General features: G+C 42.9%; 1 protein-coding gene across 1 annotated transcript; it reads left to right on the plus strand.

Annotated features, from left to right (window-relative positions):
* Positions 1–1,191: 1,191 nt before the first annotated feature.
* Positions 1,192–25,017, plus strand: LOC119824630 (T-kininogen 2-like). The gene is made up of 10 exons (XM_038344923.2): positions 1,192–1,626; positions 3,683–3,793; positions 5,851–5,935; positions 8,642–8,814; positions 10,151–10,258; positions 12,537–12,621; positions 14,090–14,262; positions 23,109–23,216; positions 23,312–23,398; positions 24,809–25,017. Exons 1-9 carry the CDS (start codon positions 1,432–1,434, stop codon positions 23,366–23,368), a joined length of 1,095 nt encoding a protein of 364 aa, XP_038200851.1. The 5' UTR covers positions 1,192–1,431; the 3' UTR covers positions 23,369–23,398; positions 24,809–25,017.

Here is a 25,017-nt window from a genome sequence, read left to right on the forward strand (position 1 = left end):
TTGTACCTATTGCATAGCAGGTGAAGGGCTGGCTCCAACAAGGAACAAGCAAGTGTTACGTCTCTAATGCTCAGACTTTTTGCTTCACCATAATCACAGCTTTGTATGCTAGTCTTATTTAATAGGACCTCTGATGAATTAATTATGTCTGTGTTTTCCTTCAGGGTTTTGTAAGCCAGATGATTCGGCAACAGGTTGGAAGACAAGTCACATGATTGAGACACGAGCAGACAGGCTGCAAAAGATTTGAATAACTGCTTAGATTTGATGGCCTTAAACCTGCTTTTCTAGCTTTAACAAGATCCTCTTACCTAGGAGATATCTTCCGGCTCCACTGTGACTTCTGCGACTCCAGTGTTTCCCAGCCCTTGCTGAAGCTAGCTCTTCCTCAGGTGTGCAGTCATAGGACAGTCCTCTTTGTTGGAGACAGGAATGGGTGGACATGCACACTGGCTACTGTGTTCACCTTTGTGCTTTTGTAGACATGCAGTGGATTTGTGTAACCTTTTACAATACCTGTATTAATTTTCCCATATTAGAAAGTCGATAACATACCTACCAGGAGCACATGTCTTCCTACACAATCTGCCCATAACTGCTGCTTTTGTAGAATAGTTCACACTTTTGAACTAATTAGGGTCCATGCTGGACTCTTTACTCATACAGCTAAAAAACTGAACTTTTCTTTTGGTTATTAATATTCATGACTTTTGCTGGCCTTGTACAATTATGACATGACACTAGGCTTATCTGCTCTATGCAGAACATCTCATTCTGACGTCCACAAAAATCACAATACATATAATTCACGTAAACCTTCTAACTGTAGAATCTTTTTTCCTTTCACGCTCAGCTTAGCCTGCTTCTGAACATGCCAACATCCTGTTAGTATGCTTCTGTACACATCAATTCCCGTTAGCCATCTTCTGTACACACTGACATCCCGTTAACCTGCTTCTGAACACACTGGCATTCCATAAGTAATGATGTGTGGGAGGTTTACACATTGTCCTCATGTTCACACATGCAGAAACCTTTGTAATTGGTCCAGAAACATTGCAAAAGTCTAACGGAATTGTATGTTGCTTTTAGCTCCTCTTTTATTGGTTTCTGCTCTAATTCACTGCACAACGTTGCGCAATGTTTTGGAAATGGGCTCTGACTTCCTACATTCTTTCCAAAGACGCAGGGCAACAACCCCTGTGTTGCAATGTTCCAGCCTGAAACCTGCTTGGACAGCTAGCCGAGTCCTATTTGTTCTCTGGGAAGAGAGCAAACAGCTACGACGGAAGGAATCCAAATAGGGTCCCAGTGGTCAGGCAGGGAGAAAGGAGGACTGGACAGAACAGAGAGGCTGCTAAAAACACCTGCTGAGTTGGCTTCCAGTTCGCTTCAAAACCATCCCGCCAATTCTAGAGGGAAACTTGAATCATGAAGCTAATTACTATACTGTTCCTCTGCTCCAGGCTGCTCCCAAGTTTAGCACAGGAAGAAACCACCCAGGAAATCGACTGCAATGATGAGGATGTGTTTCATGCTGTGGACGCTGCTCTGAAGAAGTACAATGTTAGGAACCAAACTGGCAACCAGTTTGTGTTGTACCGAGTGACGGAGGGCACTAAAATGGTGAGTTACTGCTTAACTCTGAGATCACTTATAATTTGTGCTCTCTGGCATGGGAGTAGAGGACAGGAGGCGGCCAGTGCTTGGGTAAGCAAGAACGGCTTCCTGGGTAACCCTAAAAGCCGTGTCCCGGGAAGACAGAACAGCAGCAGGTGGAGATGTTTGAAAGGGACAAGGCACAGGACAATCCAGCAACTTAATTAGCTTGCAGCAGGAGAATGTGCTGTGTCTGTGAACTTCTAGTCTTCATCCTTGCCTTGGACCAAGTGAATACCACCAAGTGTGTGTAGCTTGTTCTTCGCGGTTGAAAACAATGTGTTTATTAGTTTTCTTCAGTTTGGTGGATGCAGGGAGATTGAAGCAGGGTATGAGGCAGCCTTAGTCTGACCACAAGCTTGCTATGGTGCTGATGATAAATGCAAACTTTTCATCTTCCCACCTGCATCTCCCTAGTGCTTTAATGACAGGAGTGTGCCTCCGTGCGAGGTTTATGTGGTGCCAGAGATTCAAACCCAGGACATGCTCGGAAAGCAAGGGCTTCACCAGCTATTCCCCTCCCGCAGTCCGTTGAACTGGATTTGACTATGCTTTCATTTCTGCCTTAGTCCACTCAGGCAGGAGGCAAATGCAGGCAGGTTTCATAAATCAGAGAAAAACAAAATCATTAAGAGTTTTAAAGATAGCTGGGTGAAAGCTGGGCAGGGGTGTGCACGTTTTTAATCCCAGCACTCAGGAGGCAGAGGCAGGTAGATCTCTGTGAGTTTGAGGACAGCCTAGTATATAGAGCAAGTTTCAGGACAGTTAGGGCTGTTACAAATAGAAAAAAAGCAAGATAGATAGATAGATATGTAGATGATAGATGGATACATAGATGATAGATAGATAGATAGATAGATAGATAGATGATAGGTAGGTAGATCGAAATTGATAAATATAGATAGACATATAAAATAGATGCTAGATGCTAGATGGATGGATAGATAAATAAATAGGTAGATAGATGATAGATGAAGGATGGAGACAGAGAGAGAGAGAGAGAGAGAGAGAGAGAGAGAGAGAGAGAGAGAGAGAGAGAGAGAGAGAGAGAGTTCACAGACTAGAGAGGTGGTCGGGGATTCAGGGCACTGACTACTGTAGTAGAAGACCTAGGTTCAGTTCCCAGCACCCATGGTCATTCAGAACCATCTATAACTCAGGATCTGGTACCTCTTTTGGTCACGATAGGTACCAGGAACACATGTGGTATATGTACACATATTCAGGGAAATACTCACACACATTTAAAACTTTTTTAAAATGTAGACGTTTTTAAAAATATATAATATAATAAATTTTACCTTTAATGACTTTCTTTGGATTGGTCAAGTTACTACAGCAGGAGAAAAATCCAATGATTTGACATGAGAATAAAACAAAAACCCTAATAGATGTAGACTTGTTTGTTTTCCAAAGGTAAAACGAAGCCTTTTGTTTCTCACTACAGCACAGCTCACATCCTTCCCCCAGATGCTCTGGGCCACTGTGCACTGCTGTCTCCATTGGGTGATGGATGGGTACACGGGAGTTCTGTTCTACCATGTCCCTGTAGTCCCCTTCCCCTCACGAACACTGGGGATCCAGCCCGGGGCACATGTCACCCAAGCTCTAAGATGGACCTTGGCCTTTGGTTTTTTTGAGGCAGAGCCTCCTTAGGTAGCTCTGCTGGCCTTGAAGCCAAGGCCCTCCTGTCTCAGCTCCCCAAGTGTGGTACCCGGATTACAGGCTTTGCACTATGCCCACCTTCAACCAGATGTTTAAAGACCCAGATATGTACATGTAAACTAGGTTTCACAAGAAGAGGCTGGGCTAATATTATGGATGCTGCTTTGGAATCGTTAAGAATAGAAGTATATTATGAGCATTCATCCAAGAAGTATTTATGCAAATGTAAATGTTTAGATTTTAAGAAATGCACCGCTCCTTGAGTCTAAGAAGGACAGGTATTCCTAATGCATCAACTCCCACATATTTGCTGCTGGGTCCAATAAATAACACCAAGTGTTACCTTTGCTTTCCTCAGGTTGGTTCTGACACATTTTACTCCTTCAAGTACCAGATCAAGGAGGGCAACTGCCCTGTTCAGAGTGGCCTCACCTGGCAGGACTGTGACTACAAGGACGCCGAGGAAGCCGTGAGTCTGCTCTTCATTCCAAAGTCCCCAGCCTGCTGCGTGGAACCCTCGGGGCTCTGTAACATTTAAATGAGAGTGTCAAACTGATAGATCAAACATAAAACTCGTACACATGGTGGGGTACGTCTGAGGATTTGACCCCCATGGGCTTGTTTAAAGCCGGGGTACCTGTCTCCTCAGGCAGCCTACAGTCCTTTACGGTGACAAAATTCAAACTCCTTCCAGCCGTTCTGCAAGAACAATATAAAACCCTTGTCCTTGTCTGTATTCACTCAGTATTCTTGCCAGCCCTGTCCTGTCCGCAGCCTCCAGTGTTCTGCTCCTAGCTTCTGTGACATCACCTTCGCTGGCCTTGCTGGCCTGTGCCTGATGCCTTCACTAACCTGCTTGTTTCCAGTGCCTTCTGTGTTGCAAGTGACAAGATTTAATTCTTTAGAATTCTTCCATTGTGTATACACACCAACTTCCCTGCCCATTCAACAGCGACAGATTTTCTTAATTACAAGGGCATGCTTTCTATTATTGAGTTTGTTTATGAAGGATGCACATAAACCTCCTACTATATAGAAAATTTAGCCTCATTCTGTCTGAATTCTTGAGAGGACAGAAAAACCAGGAATATGCCAATCATTAAACAGCCTTGTTGTCCTCTCACAAGAAAATGGCCCTAATAACCAACCAAAGCTTGTGTGTCAGACCCCACAGAGACAATAGATAGGCATTTGGGCTGAGTCCAATGTCTAGTGAAGAAAAATATGGGTACTCCAACTATACTGGGCCGAAGTACAAATCTTGACTTTGCCTCCTAGTGGTAGGAAGCCACTTGGCCTTCCTCAGTAGGTGCTCTAACCTATTAAAATGAGACACCTTGGTCTCCCTGGCTGGAGGAGGCTGAAAGGAGATAAACTAAACCAAGGATCCTGTTGACAGTAGGCATCTTAAAGAAACTCCAGATCTAGCAGCGGATGGATGCCTTGCACGGGTGAGAAGGGATGGCGGGCAGTCATCTGCCTGAGAGGCAGATTATTCTCATAAGCTTAGACTCCTCTCCTAGATGGGATGTCAGCATCCTCCTGAGTGTCCTCACACTGTGGTCCTCCACGGTTGTAAAAGAGCACACTGCACTCCAGATTAGGAGACCAGGATTGCCGTGCTGGCTCTGCCCCTCACTGAGCCTATCTGGCAGCTATGCCCTGCAGAATCTCTCAGAGCTGCAGGGAGGCATCAGGGTGAGTTCTAGCCCCGCATGATAGTTCCTGACACTCAGTACAGTGGATAAGGCTGAAGAAGAAGACAAAAAGCACAGTTCAGCACCATGCAATGACAGCCACCATGGAAGACCGACTGTGTGGTGCTTCACTGGGCTCTTTCTGCATGTTAGCATGTTTACTCCTTGCAATGACCTGTTATGTGCATGTGGTGTATCTCTACAAGGTGGGAAAACGGAGTCATTGAGAGGCACCAGGGCAGAGGGAGCTGGCATGCAGCAGAACAAAGGGGGATATTCTGAGAGGTTAAACCGAAGATTATGTAGAGAGCATGAACCCACTGACACTGAAAGGGACATCAAGGAGGAGGCTTAGGCTGTTTTCCTGAGGCACAGCGTCCGTCTTGGTGACAGAGAAGCCTCTCTAGGACTCCACATCGAGGCTCAAGTTCAGAAGCCTTACTCTGCCTCTCCCTGACCCTTGAAGATCAGTGGCCTGTGAGAGCAATCACTGAATATTCATTCTCAGTCTCTAAACTTTGGTAGAGGACTGGAGAGGTGGGTCAGTGGTTAAGAGCTCTTGCAGAAGACCTGGGTTGGGATCCTAGTGCTCAGACGGATTCCATAAGTGTCTGAGAATCTAGTTCCATGGGATCTGAGCTGTCCTCTGGCCTCTACAGGCACCAGGATACATACAGGCAAAACATTCACGTACATAAAATCAAACAAATCCTTAAGAAAAAAACTATTAGAAAAAGCCTTTAAATCACAATTAGCAACAAAGAGTACTAGCTAGATGCACCCATGAGAAAGAAAGATTTGAGCAATTGGCCTCTTTCTTTTCTTTCAGGCCACTGGAGAATGTACAGCAACAGTGGGGAAGAGTGAAACTAAGAAATTCTCTGTAGCTACCCAGACTTGCGAGATTACTCCAGGTGGGTGATACATCAGGGGGATTTCCCTAGTGGTGGCAGTGGGTAGGAGCCTGGAGGGAGGGTAGGCAACTGGCATTAATCATTCGTATGTACGAGGAACACAACCCAGACCAGACTACTTTACCTTTGCAGACTGTGACAATGGCAATGCCATCTGCAGTGTTAGGACTGTGGCAGATGTGTGGCCAGAGTAGCCCTACCCAGGTTTTTGGATTGGGTCAGGCAGTGTCAATCATCCCCTCAGACCTATTCTGACTCCTCCTGTGTTGTGTCAGCAGGGAGGGTGTGGGTGGAGGCTGGCACAAGATGAGGAGACTTGGACTTACCTCCAGTCCCACAGCGCCCCCTACAGGAAGGAGACTTGGACTTCCCTCCAGTCCCACAGCGCCCCCTACAGAGAAGAGACAGTGGGCTTTGAGGTTGTCTCTGACCTGAAATCAGTGCAGGTTTTTATCGTCTTCACTTCCTGTTTTCCTTGTCTCGGAAGGGAGAGAGCAGGACTGCACACTTCACAGGACTGGTGTGCTAGAATTTGAGACGATGAAAGACGCAGTGCCTGTGCATCATCAGACGTAGACACCAGATGCCAGCGAGAGCTCACGCTCACCAAGCACTTAGGTGCTGCTGTGGATCTAGGCACTTTACATGTATTAATTTCCTCACATGGATCATGTGTTACCTCATTCGACCAGTACAGCTCCCCGCCCCCACACAGCATGCCGACACCTCTTGCCAGCTTCTTTCTTCCAGCTCAGGCATCTTCAACATTTTCATAGACATCCTCCCCAATCTCATTTTAGCCTCCTGGTTTTTCTAGCTCCTGCCAACCTCCATGAAATGCTGTCTACACTCTTTCTGTTCTACCTGGTTGTCATTCTTTCATGGAAGTGACACTTAACGTGTCCCTACACCCTAGTTCAGCACCTGGCGTGTGACAGCAGGGGCAGATGGACTTCAGGGAAAGGCTCCTCTTGGGTTGACTAACAAGAAAACCTCTTGTCTTTTATGCTGGTTGTCTTAGTTAGAGTTTCTGTTGCTGTGATGAGACAGGATGACCATGACAATTCTTATAAAGGAAAGCATGTAGTCTGTGCAGGTTCACTTACAGGTCAGAGGCTCAGTCCATTATCATCATGGCCGGAGCATGGCAGTGTGCAGACAGACATGGTGCCGGCTACATCTTGAGCAGAAGGCAGCAGAAAAAGGACTGTGAGCCTGGAGGGGCTCATGAGCTTAGGAAACCTCAAAGCCTGTGATACACTTCCTCCAACAAGGCCACACCTACTCCTACAGAGCCAAAACTCCTTATTGTCACACTCTGAGATTGTGGGGACCATTTACATCCAAACTACCACACTAATCATAGGAACACAGAGAAGAGTGCCTTCCTGCCAGCTCACAGCCATATGCTTTCTACCTGCCAATGATTTGTTTTAGATGATGTATGACATAAAAAAATGGAAATAAAAATCTTTTGGGGAGGGTTTTTCTCCAAGAGTTAAAGATCAGGTTGACTTTGTCAGGATTAATGACAGGAAATAAATGGAAGGAGGCATAAAGGAATTTTAATTATCACAAAAGATTATGATATATCTGTAACCTTTCCCTTTAATAAAATGGTGAGTTAATATATAATTGTGATCATTAAAATAAAGGCCTAATGATGTAGCTCAGCTAGTGTCACCCTCCTGGGGGCAGTTGGACCTGTGAGCATGGAGTTGATAAGTGAGGCCAACTAAAGTCTCCTGCAATAACCAACTTCATTCAGAGCCTCAGACGACTTATACCCTGAGGGTTAAGAAAGGTCACTTATACCATGAGGGCCTTGAGACATGGCTCAGATGTTCAGAGCCCTGGCTGTTCTTGCAGAGGTCCTATGTTCAACCCTCAGCTCACAGTCATCTGAAATGAGATCTGGTGCCCTCTTCTGGCATGCAGGCGTACATGCAGCCAGAACACTGCATGCAAAATAAGTAAATATTTTTTTTTTAAAAAAAATCCATAGAAAAGAGAAAGGCCGCATCAGTAAAGTTCCCATGAGCACGTGCTGTCTACAGTCACAAGGACAAGCACTGTGGCACTCATGTGTTTCTCCATAGAGGCTTACCAAGGAGAGTTTCAATATTTAATTGGCTAACAAGAACAAGCAGTAAATTTGATCATATTTGCTACCCCTGGGAGGGGCCCAAAACACATTCCAAGAACAATTGTGTGTTTTGAAGCAACTGAGGTCACAAGACCCTTGTCTTGTTTCTTGCAGTGTTCTCATTGACACTCAGAACTCTCCTCACATGACTCCATTCCTGAGCCTTTTTCTGATAAGCCAGTATGTATGCCTGAATGCCTGGGTACAATCCCCATCACCTTATAAATCAGGCACAGAGGCCTGCAGAGAAAAGTAGAGGAAGGAGGATCAGACTTCCCAGGCCATCCTTAGCTACACAGATAGTTCCAGACCAAGACTGGGGTATATGAGACCCATGTCTAAGAAGTTACATAAAAAAATATAACATAAAGAACTATTCTTTCTGGTCTCCAATTTCCCTCTGACTACACAGGAATCCTAGCCTCTCATCATGTTTAACTCCTATGGGAGTCACTGGAAAGTCAGTTATCAGGAGTTTCTAAATGGTTTGGGTTGGGGACAGGGTATATGAGAGGTGTTTTCACATGCTAATGCTGTCTCTTTGTATGCTCTTTATCAAGGAAATGGACCTGTCTTGACAGCCCAATACACCTGTCCGGGTTGTGTACACCCCATACCACCTGATAGCCCTGAACTGGAGCCTGTCCTAAAACACGCAGTGAGGTATTTCAACATTGACCCCAAGCACTCACACCTCTTCGCTCTTAAAGAAGTAAAAGCAGCCCAGAGACAGGTTTGTTTTTTCATTATTTCACAACTTGATACGGTTAAAATTTTGTTACATTAGCATCCTGTCACATAAAATAAACCTGTGTGCTTCCTGCTGTTCCCCCTGCCAGGAGGAACCTGCTTGGCCTCATGCTTTATGGTACTGGAGTGACCCTCTGTGTTTTCACGAGAATAGTTCTTATAGCAAGGGGCTTTCTCTAGGGCCCAAGTGAGCAGAGTGACCCATACAGAGGGAAGGGTGACACACATCTTCTTCCCTTGGGTTTGTTTGTAACAAATAGTTTATTTTTATTTCATGAAATTGTCATTCTGGTTTTAGGGTTTTAAAAATCTGTATTACTACTATCTTGTTATCATTAATCAAATACTGTCTCAAGATATTATATTGGTCCTAAAAAGGTGGACATGACTTCCTGGGCACACCCTAGATTAGACTTCACACTCGCTCATGGTGGTGAGGTGGAAATAGCTCTCTATTCCATAGCCATCTGATTATCTATCTATGTATGTATTTGGGTTTTTGTTTGTTTGTTTGTTTGTTTGAGGCAGGGTGTCTCTGTAAGGTCCTGATTGTCATGGAGCTCACAATGAAAACAGGGCTGGCCTCAAACTCACAGAGATCTGCCTACCTCTGCCTATGTATCATTCTCTACCTTCAGTTTAACTTGCCACTGCATGGGATTTGTAGTTTACACATCTGTGTCCATGGACAGAGATCAGCATGAGGGCAGTAGGTGGTCAGTATTGAGAAGGTGGTCAGCATGGAGTTTGTGGTCAGCATAGGGAGGGTTGGTGGTCAGCATGGGGATGGTGCTCACCATGGGGATCGTGTGTATTCAGCATGGAGTTGGTGGTCATTGTGGGGCCTGTCAAGAACAAGGCAGGAGAATTTCACTCCCTGGTGGCCTTAGACCAGTAGACTCACCAGGAAAGGTCATTCTCATTTCTCACTCCTCCTGTATAGACAGACAATCCTATTATTTCACAAATCCAGGGGAAACATGCCCTCTTAGCAACCTGGAAAAGGAAAAATTGTGGGGATTTTATTTCAAGAAATATAATGTATATATATATATATGTATATGTATGTGCATATATATGGAGTGTTTGTGTGTAATTTGCAGTTACATGGGAGTGTGTGTGTGTTGTGTGTGTGCACACGTGTGCAAAGATACATAATTTTTACTCAGTGATCCCTTTACCTGGTAGCAATAATGGTGTGTATTCCCTGAGCACTTACTCAATCTAATTCAATGTTTAGACATGTTTATAACTTTTGCTCACTGTGATTAATGTTCATACTAAACTTCAAGTTCTCACTGAACCTAAAATCATTTCAGGTGGTGGCTGGACTGAAATATGAAATCACCTACTCAATTGTGCAAACTAATTGTTCAAAGAGGCAATTTCTATTCTTATCTCCAGAGTGCAAATCCCTTCTGGATGGAGTAAGTAGGCAAAAGTTGAATGATCGTCTTTAACATTTTGTTAAGAGCATGACGGGACTGCCAACCCTGTGGGAAGACTGTCCCTAAAACTGAGATATGGTTTGGTAGTTCGCATCCATGGTCACGGAAGATCTCTGGGTACCATGCTGCTGGGCAGAGACTCTGCACACGTCACACTGAGTATTTACCTTCGCCAGGGATGAGGCCTGGGGCTTGGGCTGCCATACATTCCTTGTCTCCTCTGATGTCATGTGTGCTCAGTGTTCCAGCAGGCTGCTCTAGACCCCGGCTCCTTACTTCAGCTCTTCCCTTCCTGTTTCTTCATCTTCTCAATTCTACTTTCATGTTAGTTAACGCATTCTGGGGTTCTAGCCCTCTGGGGACGACATCCTGGCACTCACTGGCCCTAGCTGAATGGGAGAGCTCCAGGGTCAGTGAGAGACTCCATCTCAACCAATAAGGTAGAGAGAAACTAAGAAAGGCCTCTGACATCAACCTTTGGAATCTGAATTTGTGTGTAAACATGTGCACGTGCATGCACACATATGAAGGTACGCACACCTAATATACAAACAAATCAAGCTACACTAGGCAGAAAATTAGTAGATGTTCTTGCCACTACACTTCTAGATGTCTCCCCAAAGAAACTCAAAAGAAAGCTCAAACAGAAAAAGTTGTGTTCAAAGCAGCACTCAGAGCACCCAAAGTATAAATGACTCACATGTCCATCAACAGGGGTCCTAATCAGTTCTGTTGCTGTGATAAAATAATGACCCAAAACAACTTGGGAAGAGAAGGCTTTATTTTATCACAAGTCACAGACTCTCACTGAAGGAAGCCAAGACAAGAATCAAACAGTAGCCCGGAGGAATTAACTGAAGCACAGAGCTGCTTACTGGTTTGTTGAGCAGGCTGATTCTTGTTCCTCTGAGGAGCGCCTTCCCAGGGGGTAGGACCATCCACAGTGGGCTGGGACCAGTCATGTCAATCATTAATCAAGAAAATGCTGGGGCTGGAAAAATGGCTCAGCACTGAAGAGCGCTTATTGTTTTCCAGAGGACACAGTTTGCATTCTCGGCTGAGCCAAAGCCTTCTGTAACTTCAGTTCCAGGGTTTCTGATTCCCTCTCAAGGCCTCAACTGGCACCAGGCACATGGTGGACACATGCATGTAGGCAAAACACTTGCACATATAAAATAAAATTTAAAAAAAGAAAGAAGAAAATGTTCCACAGACTTGACAACAAGACAATCTGATGGAGGCATTTCCCAGTTGAGGCTCTCTCTTCCCATGTGATTCTCATTTGCATCTAGCTAATAAAAGACTAACCAGGACAGCAGGTGAATGGATGAATAGCACACTGTATACATACACCAAAGGATGATGCACCTGCAACATGTGTGAACTCTGAAGCATGGGATGAATGAATTAAGTCAGACACGAAAGTATAATATTGTATGAAGCCATTTATGTGTAATATATAAGGTAAGCAAATTCACAAAGACAGGAAGTAGATGAATATTCAGAGGGGCCAAAAAAGGGTAGGATGCTTGTCTATTGCTTACTGGATTTAGAATTTCTGTTGGGGTAAAATTATTTTTCAATGCAGCAGTGAAGGTTGTATAGCATGGTGAATTTTAATTAACAACAGCTAATTCTACAACTTTCAATGTTTTAAATGGAAAAATTTACATTTTATATCTAGCCATCCTCTCCATCTTTATATCTTATTTCATATTCACACAATTTATTACCCTGGGCTCAGCGAGAGACCCTTCTCATAAGCTAAGGTACAGAGTCTGGAGAGGTGGCTCAATGATTAAAAGGAAGCCCTGCTCTTATAGAGGACCTGAGTTTGATTTCCAGCACCCCCATCCCACGTCAGGAAGATTACAAACTTCTTTGACTCCAGTGTCAAGAGACTCTTCATCCCGCACTTGTGAACACACACACACACACACACACACACACACAAACAGACACACAGAAACACAGACACATACACACACACACAAACAGAGAGAGAGAGAGACAGAGAGAGAGAAACCCACTCACTTATACATTCACCATGTAGTGAACATTCTTATTTCATGCCCCTCTGTGTTTATTTGTAGCCATAGATACTCTCATGTGCTTCTGGTTTTCTTCTGCTTTCAGCTTCTATTCCTTTTTCTCTCCTTTTCTCTATGCAAAATTTCTTAAGCAAGCATACTGTCTTTGATTTTTATTAGTTGTTTGTTTTCAAAATTGATTTTAATTTCCGACTTTGAACCACCAGGATGTTTGGAAGTGTAGAGATAACGCCTTTGTGGATATCGATCAAAAAATTGCTGACTTCTCCCAGAACTGTAACATCTATTCAGGTGAGAAAGCACATAGGGGACCATGGGGAAACAATGGGGCCTGCCTTCTTACCCAGCTGCACCGTGTCTGTAAAGGGCCAAGGCAACCCAGTGACAGAAGGAACAGTGTGTGCTCTCTGGGCCAAAGCCATCTGCAGGGGCAATGCCAGCTGGCTTTCCTTTCCTTTTCTACAAATTGTTCTTAAATGTGGGTCTTTGAGTTAGAGAGGACTCATTTTAAGCCATACATAATGGAATCCCTCCAGATAAAGATGGATTTCCCAGCATGTTAGGATGGAGGGTTGTATGGGAAAAGCTTATGGCTAAATTGGCATTTCTCAAAAGAGAGCTGACTTCTCTCACAGTTACAAACAGTTCTGCACATGTCAATGCCGGAGGCACCGCTGTGCACAGGTCATGACGAGAAGCACCAAGACATGGCTGTCCACTGCAGCCACGTTGGAGGCTCATGCATTCATTCTTTTACATTCACTACTGCCTTCCTCTAAGTTACACATTTCTCCCAAGTTTACACTGAAGATGCAAAATTTTAAGCTGGATGCCCGGCACACCCCTGTAATCACATCACTCGGGAAACTGAAGCAGGGGAGCAGAAGTTCTAGGCCCATTTTTGTTCCATATAGACTTCAAGGCTGGTTTGGGATGATGAATTTCTTTCGCTCTAACCTCACGTTGGGCACCAAAGGTAGCTGGTTGTTTCTTACTCTTTGATTCTTTTGGCTCTTTGCAGGGCTTACCACCCAGCTCCCAAATAAATCATACACAGAGTCTTATTCTTCCTTATAAATGCATGGCCTTAGCTTGGCTTGTTTCTAGCCAGGTTTCCTTAACTTAAAGTATCCCGTCTCTCTTTTGCTGCTAGGTTTTTTTTTTCTTTTCTTACTTCTGTATCTTACTTTCACTCTTCCTCCATGTTTGGCTGGGTGACTGGTCCTTTCTTTTCTCACTTCTTGATCTCTCCTGCTCCGTCTTCTCTCCTCCCAGATTTTTCTTCCCTTTTATTCATCTGCCTGCCAGTCCTGCCTATGCTTCCTCCTGCCTTGCAACTGGCCATCACGTGTTTTAGACAGGCAAAGGATCAAAGAATCAGAGCTTCATAGAGTTACACACATGCAACGTAAAGGACTGCAACACATCTTTGTGTCACAGCATAAACAAATGTAACACAGCTTAAATTAATATTTCACAACATTGGGAGACATCAGAATCTGCCTTGGGGAGGGGATCAAAGCAAGTAGAACATACGGCTCAACATGGTCAAAGGCATGCTTCCCTAATCTTCTGAACTGCAAGGAGGACTAAGAAGAGAGGAAGAAAGTGAGTGTCTCATGGCCCACCATCCCTTAATTCTGCTCTGCTCACTTCTCACCTTGTGAAAATGAGGGTGCTGGGCCTCTGTGTGACGGGAGCCAGGGTAGACTACTCTTTGGGTATACCTACTGACTTTAAATCTGTTTGTTTTTTTCAGGAAAGTTTTTGACACACCCACTTCCTGCAACCTGCCCTGGATGCCCCAGTACCATACCTGTAGATAGCCCAAAGTTGACAGAGCCTCTTGGTCATGCCATCAAAAGGCTTAACTCAGAGATTAACCATATTTCCTATTTCAAGGTCGACAGAGTGACAAAAGCCACATCCCAGGTGTGTAAACAGACACAAAGATGGGAGGGTGTAGTCTGTGTGCAGATTGGTTGCTAATTTGATTCCCGGTCTTCACTGTGGTTGGGGAAACTGTACTTGGTAATAGGATTTTGTGGTTTAAATTTCAACTCCCAACTCTGCTGTGTGGCTGAGTGTCTTCAGACAAGTATCTTTAAAGTTCTCTGTTTGCCAGAAGGTGATATCACAAGCCTTTAATCCCAGCACTCAGGAGGTAGAGGTAGGAATATCTCTGAGTTTGAGGCCAGCCTGGTCTACAGAGCTAATTCCAGGACAGCGAGGGTTGTGTTGAAAAACAAAAAGCAAAACAAAACAAAGCAAAAGCTCTGTTTTCTACCTGAAAATATCTGGGGTGAAGCTCAAATTAGGCAAAGTGTGACAAATGACTTTCAGACTCCAGAAAATGGTACAAAGCCTAGAAACTACTGTAGAGTTACCAAGGACTTGGGGAGGAAGAGCAAGGCTTTTACTGTACAAACCCTGGAAACCACTGTACAGTTAGCAAGGTCCTGGGGAGGAAGAGCAAGGCTTTTGCTTTCAGCCTTTGCAGGCTCATCTCTCATAAGAACAATTGTGTAAGGTGTTGTGATGCACACCCATAATCCAAGCTCTCAGAAGCTGAAGCAGGAGGATTTTCACAAGTTCTAGGTCAGCTTGGACTACATAGCAAGATCTGATTTAATACACACACACATACACACACACATGCACACATGTCCACACACATGCACACATGTACACATGAACATACACATACACAGAGGGGAGATGGAGGCATGAGGTGGGTGAAGAAATGCTAAACCCCTTGGACTCAGCCACATCGATAGTCAGTCATTAAAAGTCCATAACTCTCACATGGCCTTGTTCTTTCTCCCTCCTCTCCCTTTGCCATGGATGCTCTCATGTCTATATCTCTAGGGCCTCAGCTCCAATTTCACACCCTAATATTTGGGATCAGCTATAAAACAGCGTCTATCCTTGGTGACTCTGTGTGGTTATGAATATCTCAGGCTTTGTGGCACCATCTTAAAATGAGTAGCTGGATTAAAAAAGTCAGACCCTCTAACAGCGCTGGTAGTCTATAATCATACTGTGCAAGAACAGATTCCTACTCTAGAGACTTGAGCCTTCTTCCCTATATACAAGGTAGAGCCAAATTGTTAGGTTGACGAGACCTTTGTAATCTAGTAAGGAAATGCCTACCGTTTGGCTTAGTAGTTGGATTTCTAGGCATCTGAAACAAGAGGCTTCATACATAGCCAGAGTCATTTTCATTTCCATTATAAGAGAAAAGATGTGGTAAAATGTCAAACTGTCCGGGTGAATGTGGTTGCTCAGATGACAAAGGCACTTTCTATCCCTGCCCGACAGACAGCCTTAATCCCATCTCTGGAACTCACATGGGTGCAAGGAGAGAATCGATTTCACGGAGTTGTCCTCTGACTTCCACACACATGCCATGGCACACACACACACCCACTCCACCCCACCACATCCGCACTGATAATAATAACAGGACCAACAATATGGGAATGATTAAATGAAGCCCACCTTAGGCAGAGACTTAAAGGCATCTCTGGAAGGAGTGTTCAGTGGGGGAGTGTCTTGTGATTAGTAGCCAACAAAAAGCAGACTGTAAAAAGAAATCCATGAGTTGGGGAGTAGTGGTGCTCGCCTTTAATCCCAGCACTCAGAAGGCAGCAGCAGGTGGATCTCTGTGAGTTCATGGCCAGTCTGGTCTACAAAGTGAGCTCCAGGACAGCCAGGGCAGTTACACAGAGAAACCCTGCATCTTAAAAAGAAAGAAAGAAAGCAAAAAAGAAAGAATGAAACAAACAAAGGAAGGGAGGGAGGGAGGGAAGGAGAAAGGAAGGAAGGAAGGAAGGAAGGAAGGAAGGAAGGAAGGAAGGAAAAGAATGCACTGATGCCACAGCTGCGCCTACAGAAAGCAACACTGAAAAGAGATGAGTGGGTGGGGTGCTGGGTGCCTCCACTGTCCACAGTGGTGGGTTTAGAATGTGGCACAAGGGTCTACTTATTCTCATCTTTCTAGTTTCCTCAGTTTTTTTCACCAAAAAAGTAGACAAACTTTATTAAAAAAAACTCAACTGACATTTGACCTCTGTGTGATGCTCACAGCACTGAGACTCACTGATGTCACAGGCCAGCTCCCTCAAAGGGGCTGCTGCTTTATACTGTTTTTCTTTCTGCTTTCTTTACTTCTTGTTTGATGGTCCTGCTGTCAGATGAAATTTCTTTATTCTTAGCAATGTCAGAATTATGTGTCATGTACTGCACATCCAAAGCTTGGGTCTAGGAGCCCTTCATTCATCCCTCTTATTCTACCTCACATTCATATGTGCATGCGTGTATGTATGTGCATGTGTGTATGAGTGTGTGTGCATGTGTGTTAAGAATGCCAAGAGAACACTATGAGATATTACTGCGAGCAGGAAGCAGACAACTGATTCCCCTCTGTATGCTGTAAAATATGTTTTATTACCATTGGTTAATAAAGAAGCAACTCTGGCCTATGGCTGTGCAGAATAGAGCTAGGCAGGAAAACGAAACTCAGTGCTGAAAGAAAGAAGGCAGAGCCAAGCATATGCCGTGTACCTGCCAAAGGAGAAAGACAATGGAAACTTACCAGTAAGCCACAGCCTCATGGTGATACATAGATTAATAGGAATGGGTTAATTTAAGATATAAGAGCTAGCTAGGAATATGCCTGAGTCATGGCCAAACAGTGTTGTAATTAATACAGTTTTGTGTGATTATGCAGCTGGAAACCAAAAAAGCAGTTTGTGTTACTGACAAACCTTTAGTTAGCTGCCAAATCTACTAGAATATAGTATGAATTTCATTTGAAAGCCTCTGTATGACTCCTTAAATTGGTCACTCAAAGAAGCCTTTGAAGTAGCAACTTACAGGGACTCAATTAGCTGTTAGGAACTTGTTTTTTTTTTTTTTTTTTTTTTTTTTTTTTTTTTGGTTTTTCGAGACAGGGTTTCTCTGTGGCTTTGGAGCCTGTCCTGGAACTAACTCTTGTAGACCAGGCTGGTCTCAAACTCACAGAGATCCACCTGCCTCTGCCTCCCGAGTGCTGGGATTAAAGGCGTGCGCCACCACCGCCCGGCAGGAACTTGTTTTGATGCAGACTCTTGACCAAGATCTTGCTAAGTTGCTAAAGATATTTTATATAATTTTAACCTTGCCTTGGCTTTATCTGTTTAGTCTTATTAGACTGTGGATACACTCCAAACTGGATTGATAGTTGGGACACCAAGCTCTGAATCCAAATCTTCCATGAGTGAGGTTTCTGTTGCTTCTTGTCTATTGTTCCTGCCCCACTGCAGATGGCCCTGGGGCTGTGGATGATGATTCTCTAGGGCTGTGGATGGTGTCCCCTGGGGCTGTGGATATTGTCTCTATCTCTGCACAGATGAACAAATGCTGAAAATCTATGTGCAGAGTTTTGAGAATGTTCTTTTAACAGAAGTCCTAAGAAGAAACGTAAAAAAATTATAGATATCTGATTTTGAGGGATTTGTTTATGTGTTCACTTGTGGTGCTAGAGACCAAACCCAAGGCCTAGGGCTTGCTGCACTGAACCAAACCCTCAATTCAGTTTGCATATACCTGTGACTTTTGATGCAAACTGTCGTCATAGTGTTATGGAAACAAAATGGTGAGGTAGGTATGTTCAAGAAAAGAACTGAGGTGAGTGGTGGTGGCACACATCCTCAATCCCAGCACTCAAGATGCAGGTGGATCTCTGGGAGTTTGAGGCCGGCCTGGTCTACAGCAGGAGTTCCAGGACCGTCAAGCCTATCAAGAGGAACTCTGTCTCAAAAAATCAAGGAAGAAAGGAAAAAAGGAAGAGAGAGAGGAAGTGAGAAATAAAAAAGGAGAGTGACAGAGAGAAAGAGAGAGGAAGGGAGAGAGAGATGTAGAAAGAGGGAAGGAGGGAGGGAAGAAGGAAAGGAGAGAGGGAGAGAGAGAGAGAGAGAGAGAGAGAGAGAGAGAGAGAGAGAGAGAAGAGGTTTTTTAAAAATTGCTATTTAGGAATGAACTATGTGCTTGGAAAGAGGACCTCATGACAAGGGACCTAGGATCTAGCCCTTGAGGCAGGAGACCACTAAAAAGCTCCAGCATGGACCAAGTGTGCACTTGCTCAACATCAGGTGTCTGCATGTCCTCAATCCTTGCTGGTCTGGAAAACTGAGAATGATGTTGCTCTCCTTTCGCAAAGCATCCATCTTTGCATATTAGCAACATTTAACCTTTTTAATGACTGGTACACATCATAATTTCTTTTCTCAGATACTCAGCCCAATGTCCAATTTTCAACATCAGGCTTTATGCTCATGACAAACTTTATCCTGCATCTCAGTTTTAGCCCTTTGACTTTTCACTTTGCTTATTGTGCTATCTTACTTATCATTTTTAATAAACTTGAATAAACAATAAAACATCATACAACATAATTAACTACACCCAAAGTCCTTAATGAACTTATGCTAATATAATTAGCATAGAAAGAGAGGCTGTGAAGCTTCGTGTTGTTTTATATTTTCAGTATCAAATGTATTTTATGTACTTACTCATCCTCCATATCAAAAAGTCCATGACAGATTTAGCATTTAAAAATTAGCTTTATATCTTCTTGTTCTCTTTTCCTCATCTTATATTATACCCACGTATACACTGATTTATGTATATTATTGGCCAGGTTTCTCATCTGAAAACACGTGACATATTTCTTTCTCAGATTATGTGAACCGAGTTAATATTTATTACACAGTCTAAGTTGTGTTTTCCTGAAATTTTTAATTTCATCTTTTTTTCTGAGCTGAGTAATATTCCAATGTACATATATATGTACTAAATTTTCATTATCCATTGATCTCTCAATGACAACTAGACTGATGTCAATTCTTTACTATAATTAATAAACAGAAACACGGGGTATAAATATCTATGGTAGGGTGTGGAGCTCTCTGGACATATGCACAGAGTGAAATACATAGGTCACATAATAGTTCTACTTTTTTAAAGGAACATTCAAAATGATTTTTTAATGGCTGTATTAATTTGCATCCCTACCACCAGTGAATAAGCGTTCATTTCTCTCCATATCCTCTCCAGCTTTTTATTGGATGAAGGTAGCCATTCTGAGTGGAAGGAGGCGTTATCTCCAAGTAGCTATAACTTATATTTCCCTTAGTGCATATGGATACTGAACACTTTATAGAGAATAGTTATTGGTCATTTGTGTTTCTTTTTTTAAAAAGCATTAGCCTGTTTGTTGAGTGACAGTTTTATTCCCTTGGCATTGAATGTCTGCAGTTCTTTGTAAATTCTGGATATTAGCTCCTTGTCTGACGTGTAGCTGGTGGAAAGCACCCCATGCTGTGGGCTGTGTGTCCTCTGCTGGTTGTTTCTGTAGCCGTGCAGGCCATTCTCATCCACTCTCTTCTGTTGAGACTTGGGGCTGGTTCCTGAGCTGTTGGTCTCCCTGTCTGCTTCTGTGCCAGTTGTAGGCTGCCGCTAACACTATGGGTATATACTCTACAGATTTGAGGTCAAGTATTACAATATCTTCAGCATTGTTCTTACCCCTTAGGATTGCTTTGGCTGTTCTCTCTTTTGTGGTTACATATGAATTCTTGTATTATTTTTTCTAACCCTGTGAAATATGACATGATATTTTATATGTATTGTATCACTTCTGTATATTAATTTTGGTAGTGCAGACATTTTCACAATATTAATTGTGCCTATCAAAGAATATGCACATTTTTTCATTGTCTAGTACCTTCTGCAATTTCCTTTTCCAATATCTTAAGAATTTCATTGTGGAGGTCTTTGACTTCTTTGGATAGATATCTTCCTAAATACTTTTATATTTATTTTATTTTTGAGACAGGATCTCATTATATAGTCCAGGCTGTCCTGGAACTTTCTGTGTAGACCATATTGGCCTCAAACTCAAAGAGATCTACTAGGTTCTCTTCCCAAGTGCTGGGATTAAAGCATGGCCCGCTGTGCTATGTCACTTACTCTTATTTTTGTCCCATTGTAATGTGTTATGTTTTGTTTTATCTTATTATATTTTATTTCTTTTTATTCCTTAGAAATCTGTTTATTTCCTGTTTTCCCCAGACAGGGTTTCTCTGTGTAACAGCCCTGGCTGTCCTGGAGCTGGCTCTGTAGGCCAGGCTAGCCTCAAACTCACAGATATCCTCCTGCCTCTGCCTCTGCCTCACAAGTGCTGGGATTAAAGGCATGTGCCACCACTGCCCTAACTCACTCTGATGTTTTAGAAATGATTTTCATCATTGTCTAACACTGTAAAAATTTCCTTTTACTTTAGGTTTGCCCCCACTATGTTTCTCCTAGAAATGCCCCTCCATTTTTTGACTTTCAAGTATAGTTGGAATTCATATTGACATACAGCATTCTCTACAAGGAAAACAAAATAGATGATAGATAGATAGATAGATAGATAGATAGATAGATAGATAGATGATAGATAGATAGATAGATAATAGATGGATGGATAGATAGATAGATAGATAGACAGACAGACAGATAGATAGATAAACAAAAGTTGGCACAGTGGCTTCATGAACTGCAAACCTTGATCAGAACACCAGGGGTGGTGGCAGTGTGGATGCAGTCTTGAACCCCTACTAGCTGTGTTGCATTCCCCCCCCACAAGCTCTGAATTAAGTTGAGCTGTCAGCACCTGGAAGCCACGATGGCAACTCACACCTGTAATTCTAGTACTTGGAAGGTTGAGGCAGGAGGTTTGTGAATTTGACAGCCACTAGCTACAGACCACTCTGTGTTTATAATGAGATTATTTCCCAAATAAAAAAATAAAAATTTAAAACATTGAGAATATAGGTCAATAGTAGGTACCTGGTGACTACTAGCACCCATCCCTAGTACAACAAAGGTAGAAAATAAAAAAACATAAAAAATTATAAAACGTTTCTAAGGTTTTTCCAAAATGGGATTGTGGTGTAAGTGTGTAATTCTCCTTTTTTTCAGTAAGAACTGTTCTTCCAGGTCAATATGTACAGATGCATTCTTTGCAATAGCTATGTAATACTCCAAACATGCACATATACGGTTTAATCCTTTAATATATAATTGGATCACAAAATTGGGCTACTGATTATAGACAAGATTGTGTAGTCTTTAAAACTGTTACCCAAGACAATGAGGAGGATCCTAAGAGGGACAAACATGGATCTACACAGGAGGAGAAAAGACAAGATCTCCTGAGTAAATGAAGAGCGTGGGGATCACAGGACAGCTTAGAAAGGGACAAAGGAGGAAATGAGGGGAGCAGAGAAAATGTTTAGCTCAATAAAAAAATTTAAAAAACTGTTACTTAATACTTAACTGGAAAGGCTGCTGAGATGGCTCAGTGGTTTAGAGCACTGGCTGCTCTTACGGAGGACTGAAGATCAATTCTCAAGATCAACATGGTGTCCCTCTACCTTCTGTAGCTCCAGATGTCCTCTTCTGAGCTCTGAGGACACAATTGCACCTGTGTGTTGCACAGATGTACATGCAAGAACACCCATACAGCCAAGTGGTAGTAGTACATGCCTTTAATGCCAGCACTTAGTGGAGGCAAAGGCAGTTGGATATCTGTGAGTTTGAGGCCAATCTGGTCTACAAAGCGAGTTCCAGAACAGTCAGGACAGTTTCATGGAGAAACCCCGACTCAAAAAAACAAATTAATAATAATAATAATAATAATAATAATAATAATAATAATAATGAGAAGTAATAGATAATCTAAATATTTTCCTAATTGCACATTAATCTAGATAAGAATTTACTGATTCAGCTGGGCGGTGGTGGCGCACGCCTTTAATCCCAGCACTCGGGAGGCAGAGGCAGGCGGATCTCTGTGAGTTTGAGGCCAGCCTGATCTACAAGAGCTAGTTCCAGGACAGGCTCTAAAAAAGCTACAGAGAAACCCTGTCTCAAAAAACCAAAAAAAAAAAAAAGAAAAAAGAAAAAAAAAGAATTTACTGATTCAGTATTTGGCAGCAAGACAACAAAGAAAATATTTTGAGGTTGCTCTCTCATACCTCGAATTGTATTGTAAATTAAGTCCTGAATCCCTGGTGAATGCAGTTTGCAGCTCTTGAGCCTTAAAATTGATATGTGTGGAAGAAAGTAAACACTATAGCCAGCCTTTCTAGTACATAGTAAATGACTCTACCCAACAAAATTCTAGAAATCCTAGATATGCATACAAACCTAAAGTTTGTATTAGATATTGGTAGCTTGGGGAGTATGACTATTAAAATGGTCAGTACAAATGTCAAGGTTCTAACTTTTAACTCATCAGAGTTAAAAAGTATAATTTGTTACACTAATCCTTACTGAAAACTTATCTTGGTTTACCCTCCAAAGATTTGTTTCTTGTACCCGTTTAATAAAATGCTGATTGGCCAGTAGCCAGGCAGAAGGAAGTATAGGCAGAATGATCAGGAGGAAGAGGAGGCGGGGCAACAGGAACAGGAGAAATTTGAGAAGAAATCAGCTCAGTGTAGCCGTCACTCAGACGTAGAGGACACAGGTGAGAATGCCTTGCTGATGAAAGGTACCAAGCCACGTGGCTAACATAGACAAGAATTGTGGGTTAAGATGTAAGAATTAAGCAATAAGAAACCTGAGCTAATAGGACAACTGGTTTATGATTAATGTAGACCTCTGTGTATTTCTTTGGGACTGAATGGCTGGGGGACTGGGTGGGACAGAAACCTCTGTCAACATTGTTTTAATTAACTTTACAGGTTGTAGCTGGAATGAGGTATTTTATTGAGTTCATAGCCAGAGAAACCAACTGTTCAAAGGCGAATAACATGGAACTGGGACCAGATTGTGTTGTCAAGTCCCCTGGTGTGAGTAGAAGGGGGCCTGGGTGATGCTTTAAAATTCATTGCTCACGGGCCTCATGACTAACGATTTTCCTCTTGACTTCTGCTTTTCTTATCAGAACAGTCTCAGCTGTAATGCTGACGTATACATGAGACCATGGGAGAACAAAGTCTAACTGACTGTCAAGTGCCAAAATATACAAGTGGTAGGAGCTCAATTGCGGTCAGCATGGGGTCAATTCTGCCTATGATTCCAAAAAGTCATATCTGGGAATTCAAAATGAATCATTACTGAAAATAAACTGGGGGGAGGGGGTATCTTTTTTTAAATAGTAAGAAGTTATACATATCTATGCTGATCTACCCTGTGTTTTAATAGATCTTCGAGGGGCTCACACACATGATTCATGTCTGTAAGGCATGACTCTACATCATTCTTTCAAGTCTTTACAGAGTGCCCCATGCAAATACTGCTTTGTGAGTTGTCAAAGATGGGACACTAAGATTTGAAATGCCAGCCAGGCCATGGTGGCTCATGCCTTAAATCCCAGCACTCAAGAGGCACAGGCAGACATATCTGTGAATTTGAGGCCAGCCTGGTCTCCAAAGTGAGTTCCAGGAGAGCTAGAGCTGTTACACAGAGAAACCCTGTCTCTAAAAAACAAAAACAACAGCAACAATAAAAACAGGACAAAGAAAAAGATTGGAAAAGCTGTGAGGCTCCAAAGTGATTACATCACTATATCCCTTGTCCCAAGCTCTGCAAAGCAAATGTCTAGCACATTCTCACCAGTCCTTAGGGCCCTGGGAGGCAGTGCTGCTATTTTGATTTTACAGAAAAGTGAAGGTAGTTTCTACAGCATGGAGAGCAAGTCAAATCAGAGCTAACCCTTTCCATCCTGATCCTCACAGCTAAAAGATTTGGCTTGAACACTGACTTCATCTGTCACTTCTCACAGGTGGTGAAAATGGGTGTGGATCTTATTCACGAAACCATGCTTTCGTGCAAGTTGCCACCTCTCTTCTTTAAAAGAAGGAATCACTGAAATGTGAAAGAGACAGGAAGGGATTCCCACACCACTGAACAAATGGTATCAAGGGATTCCCGTACTGCAGAGCTGCTGTAAACCTTGGGTTTAGAATATGCAAAATATCAGCTGGGCGGTGGTGGCACACGCCTTTAATGCCAGCACTTGGGAGGCAGAGGCAGGCGGATCTCTGTGAGTTCGAGACCAGCCTGGTCTACAAGAGCTAGTTCCAGGCCAGGCTCTAGAAACTATAGGGAACCCCTATCTCGAAAAACAAAAAAAAAAAAAAAAAAAAAAAAAAAAGAAAAGAAAATGAAAATTTCTACAGACAGGAATAGAGTCAAGAGTAGGGACGGAAAGTAAAGATGTGGCTTTCACAACCACGCCATGCTGCAAATGCACTCATTGCTGTTGCTGGTGTTTCCTGGAAGCATTGAGCTCCGAGTGATTCTTTCATTTTAATATTGTCTACATTTTAAAATAAAGAACCAGGGACTCCAGGAAACATTCTCACCTTGTCAAGCAGCTGATTGTTTTGCAAATATTGATCATGAACATCAAATTAACAGAGTTTTGCTATACTTACAGAGGCTTACAAACACCTGCGAGTACAAGGGCAGACGCTCAGGGGCAGGGGCAGAGTCAGCGCCTGGGAGTGAGGCAGAATCTTCACACTTGGCACAATAGCCCCAGCACGACCCCAAGTGGACAGAACAGAAGATTCATGGGATACATGTAACATGGAAGAATGTCCCTTCATCACTCTGCCTCTGCGTGAAATAAAATTCAGACTTGAT

This window comes from Arvicola amphibius, chromosome 10, assembly GCF_903992535.2.
Source record: "Arvicola amphibius chromosome 10, mArvAmp1.2, whole genome shotgun sequence".
In the NCBI taxonomy this organism is placed as follows: domain Eukaryota; kingdom Metazoa; phylum Chordata; class Mammalia; order Rodentia; family Cricetidae; genus Arvicola; species Arvicola amphibius.

Excerpts from the sequence above, each read along its gene's own strand:
- LOC119824630 (XM_038344923.2), top strand. The coding sequence starts at position 1,432 with ATGAAGCTAATTACTATACTGTTCCTCTGCTCCAGGCTGCTCCCAAGT. Across the intron at positions 3,794-5,850 it reads ACAAGGACGCCGAGGAAGCC|GCCACTGGAGAATGTACAGC; the intron begins GTGAGTCTGCTC and ends CTTTTCTTTCAG. Across the intron at positions 14,263-23,108 it reads TGACAAAAGCCACATCCCAG|GTTGTAGCTGGAATGAGGTA; the intron begins GTGTGTAAACAG and ends TTAACTTTACAG.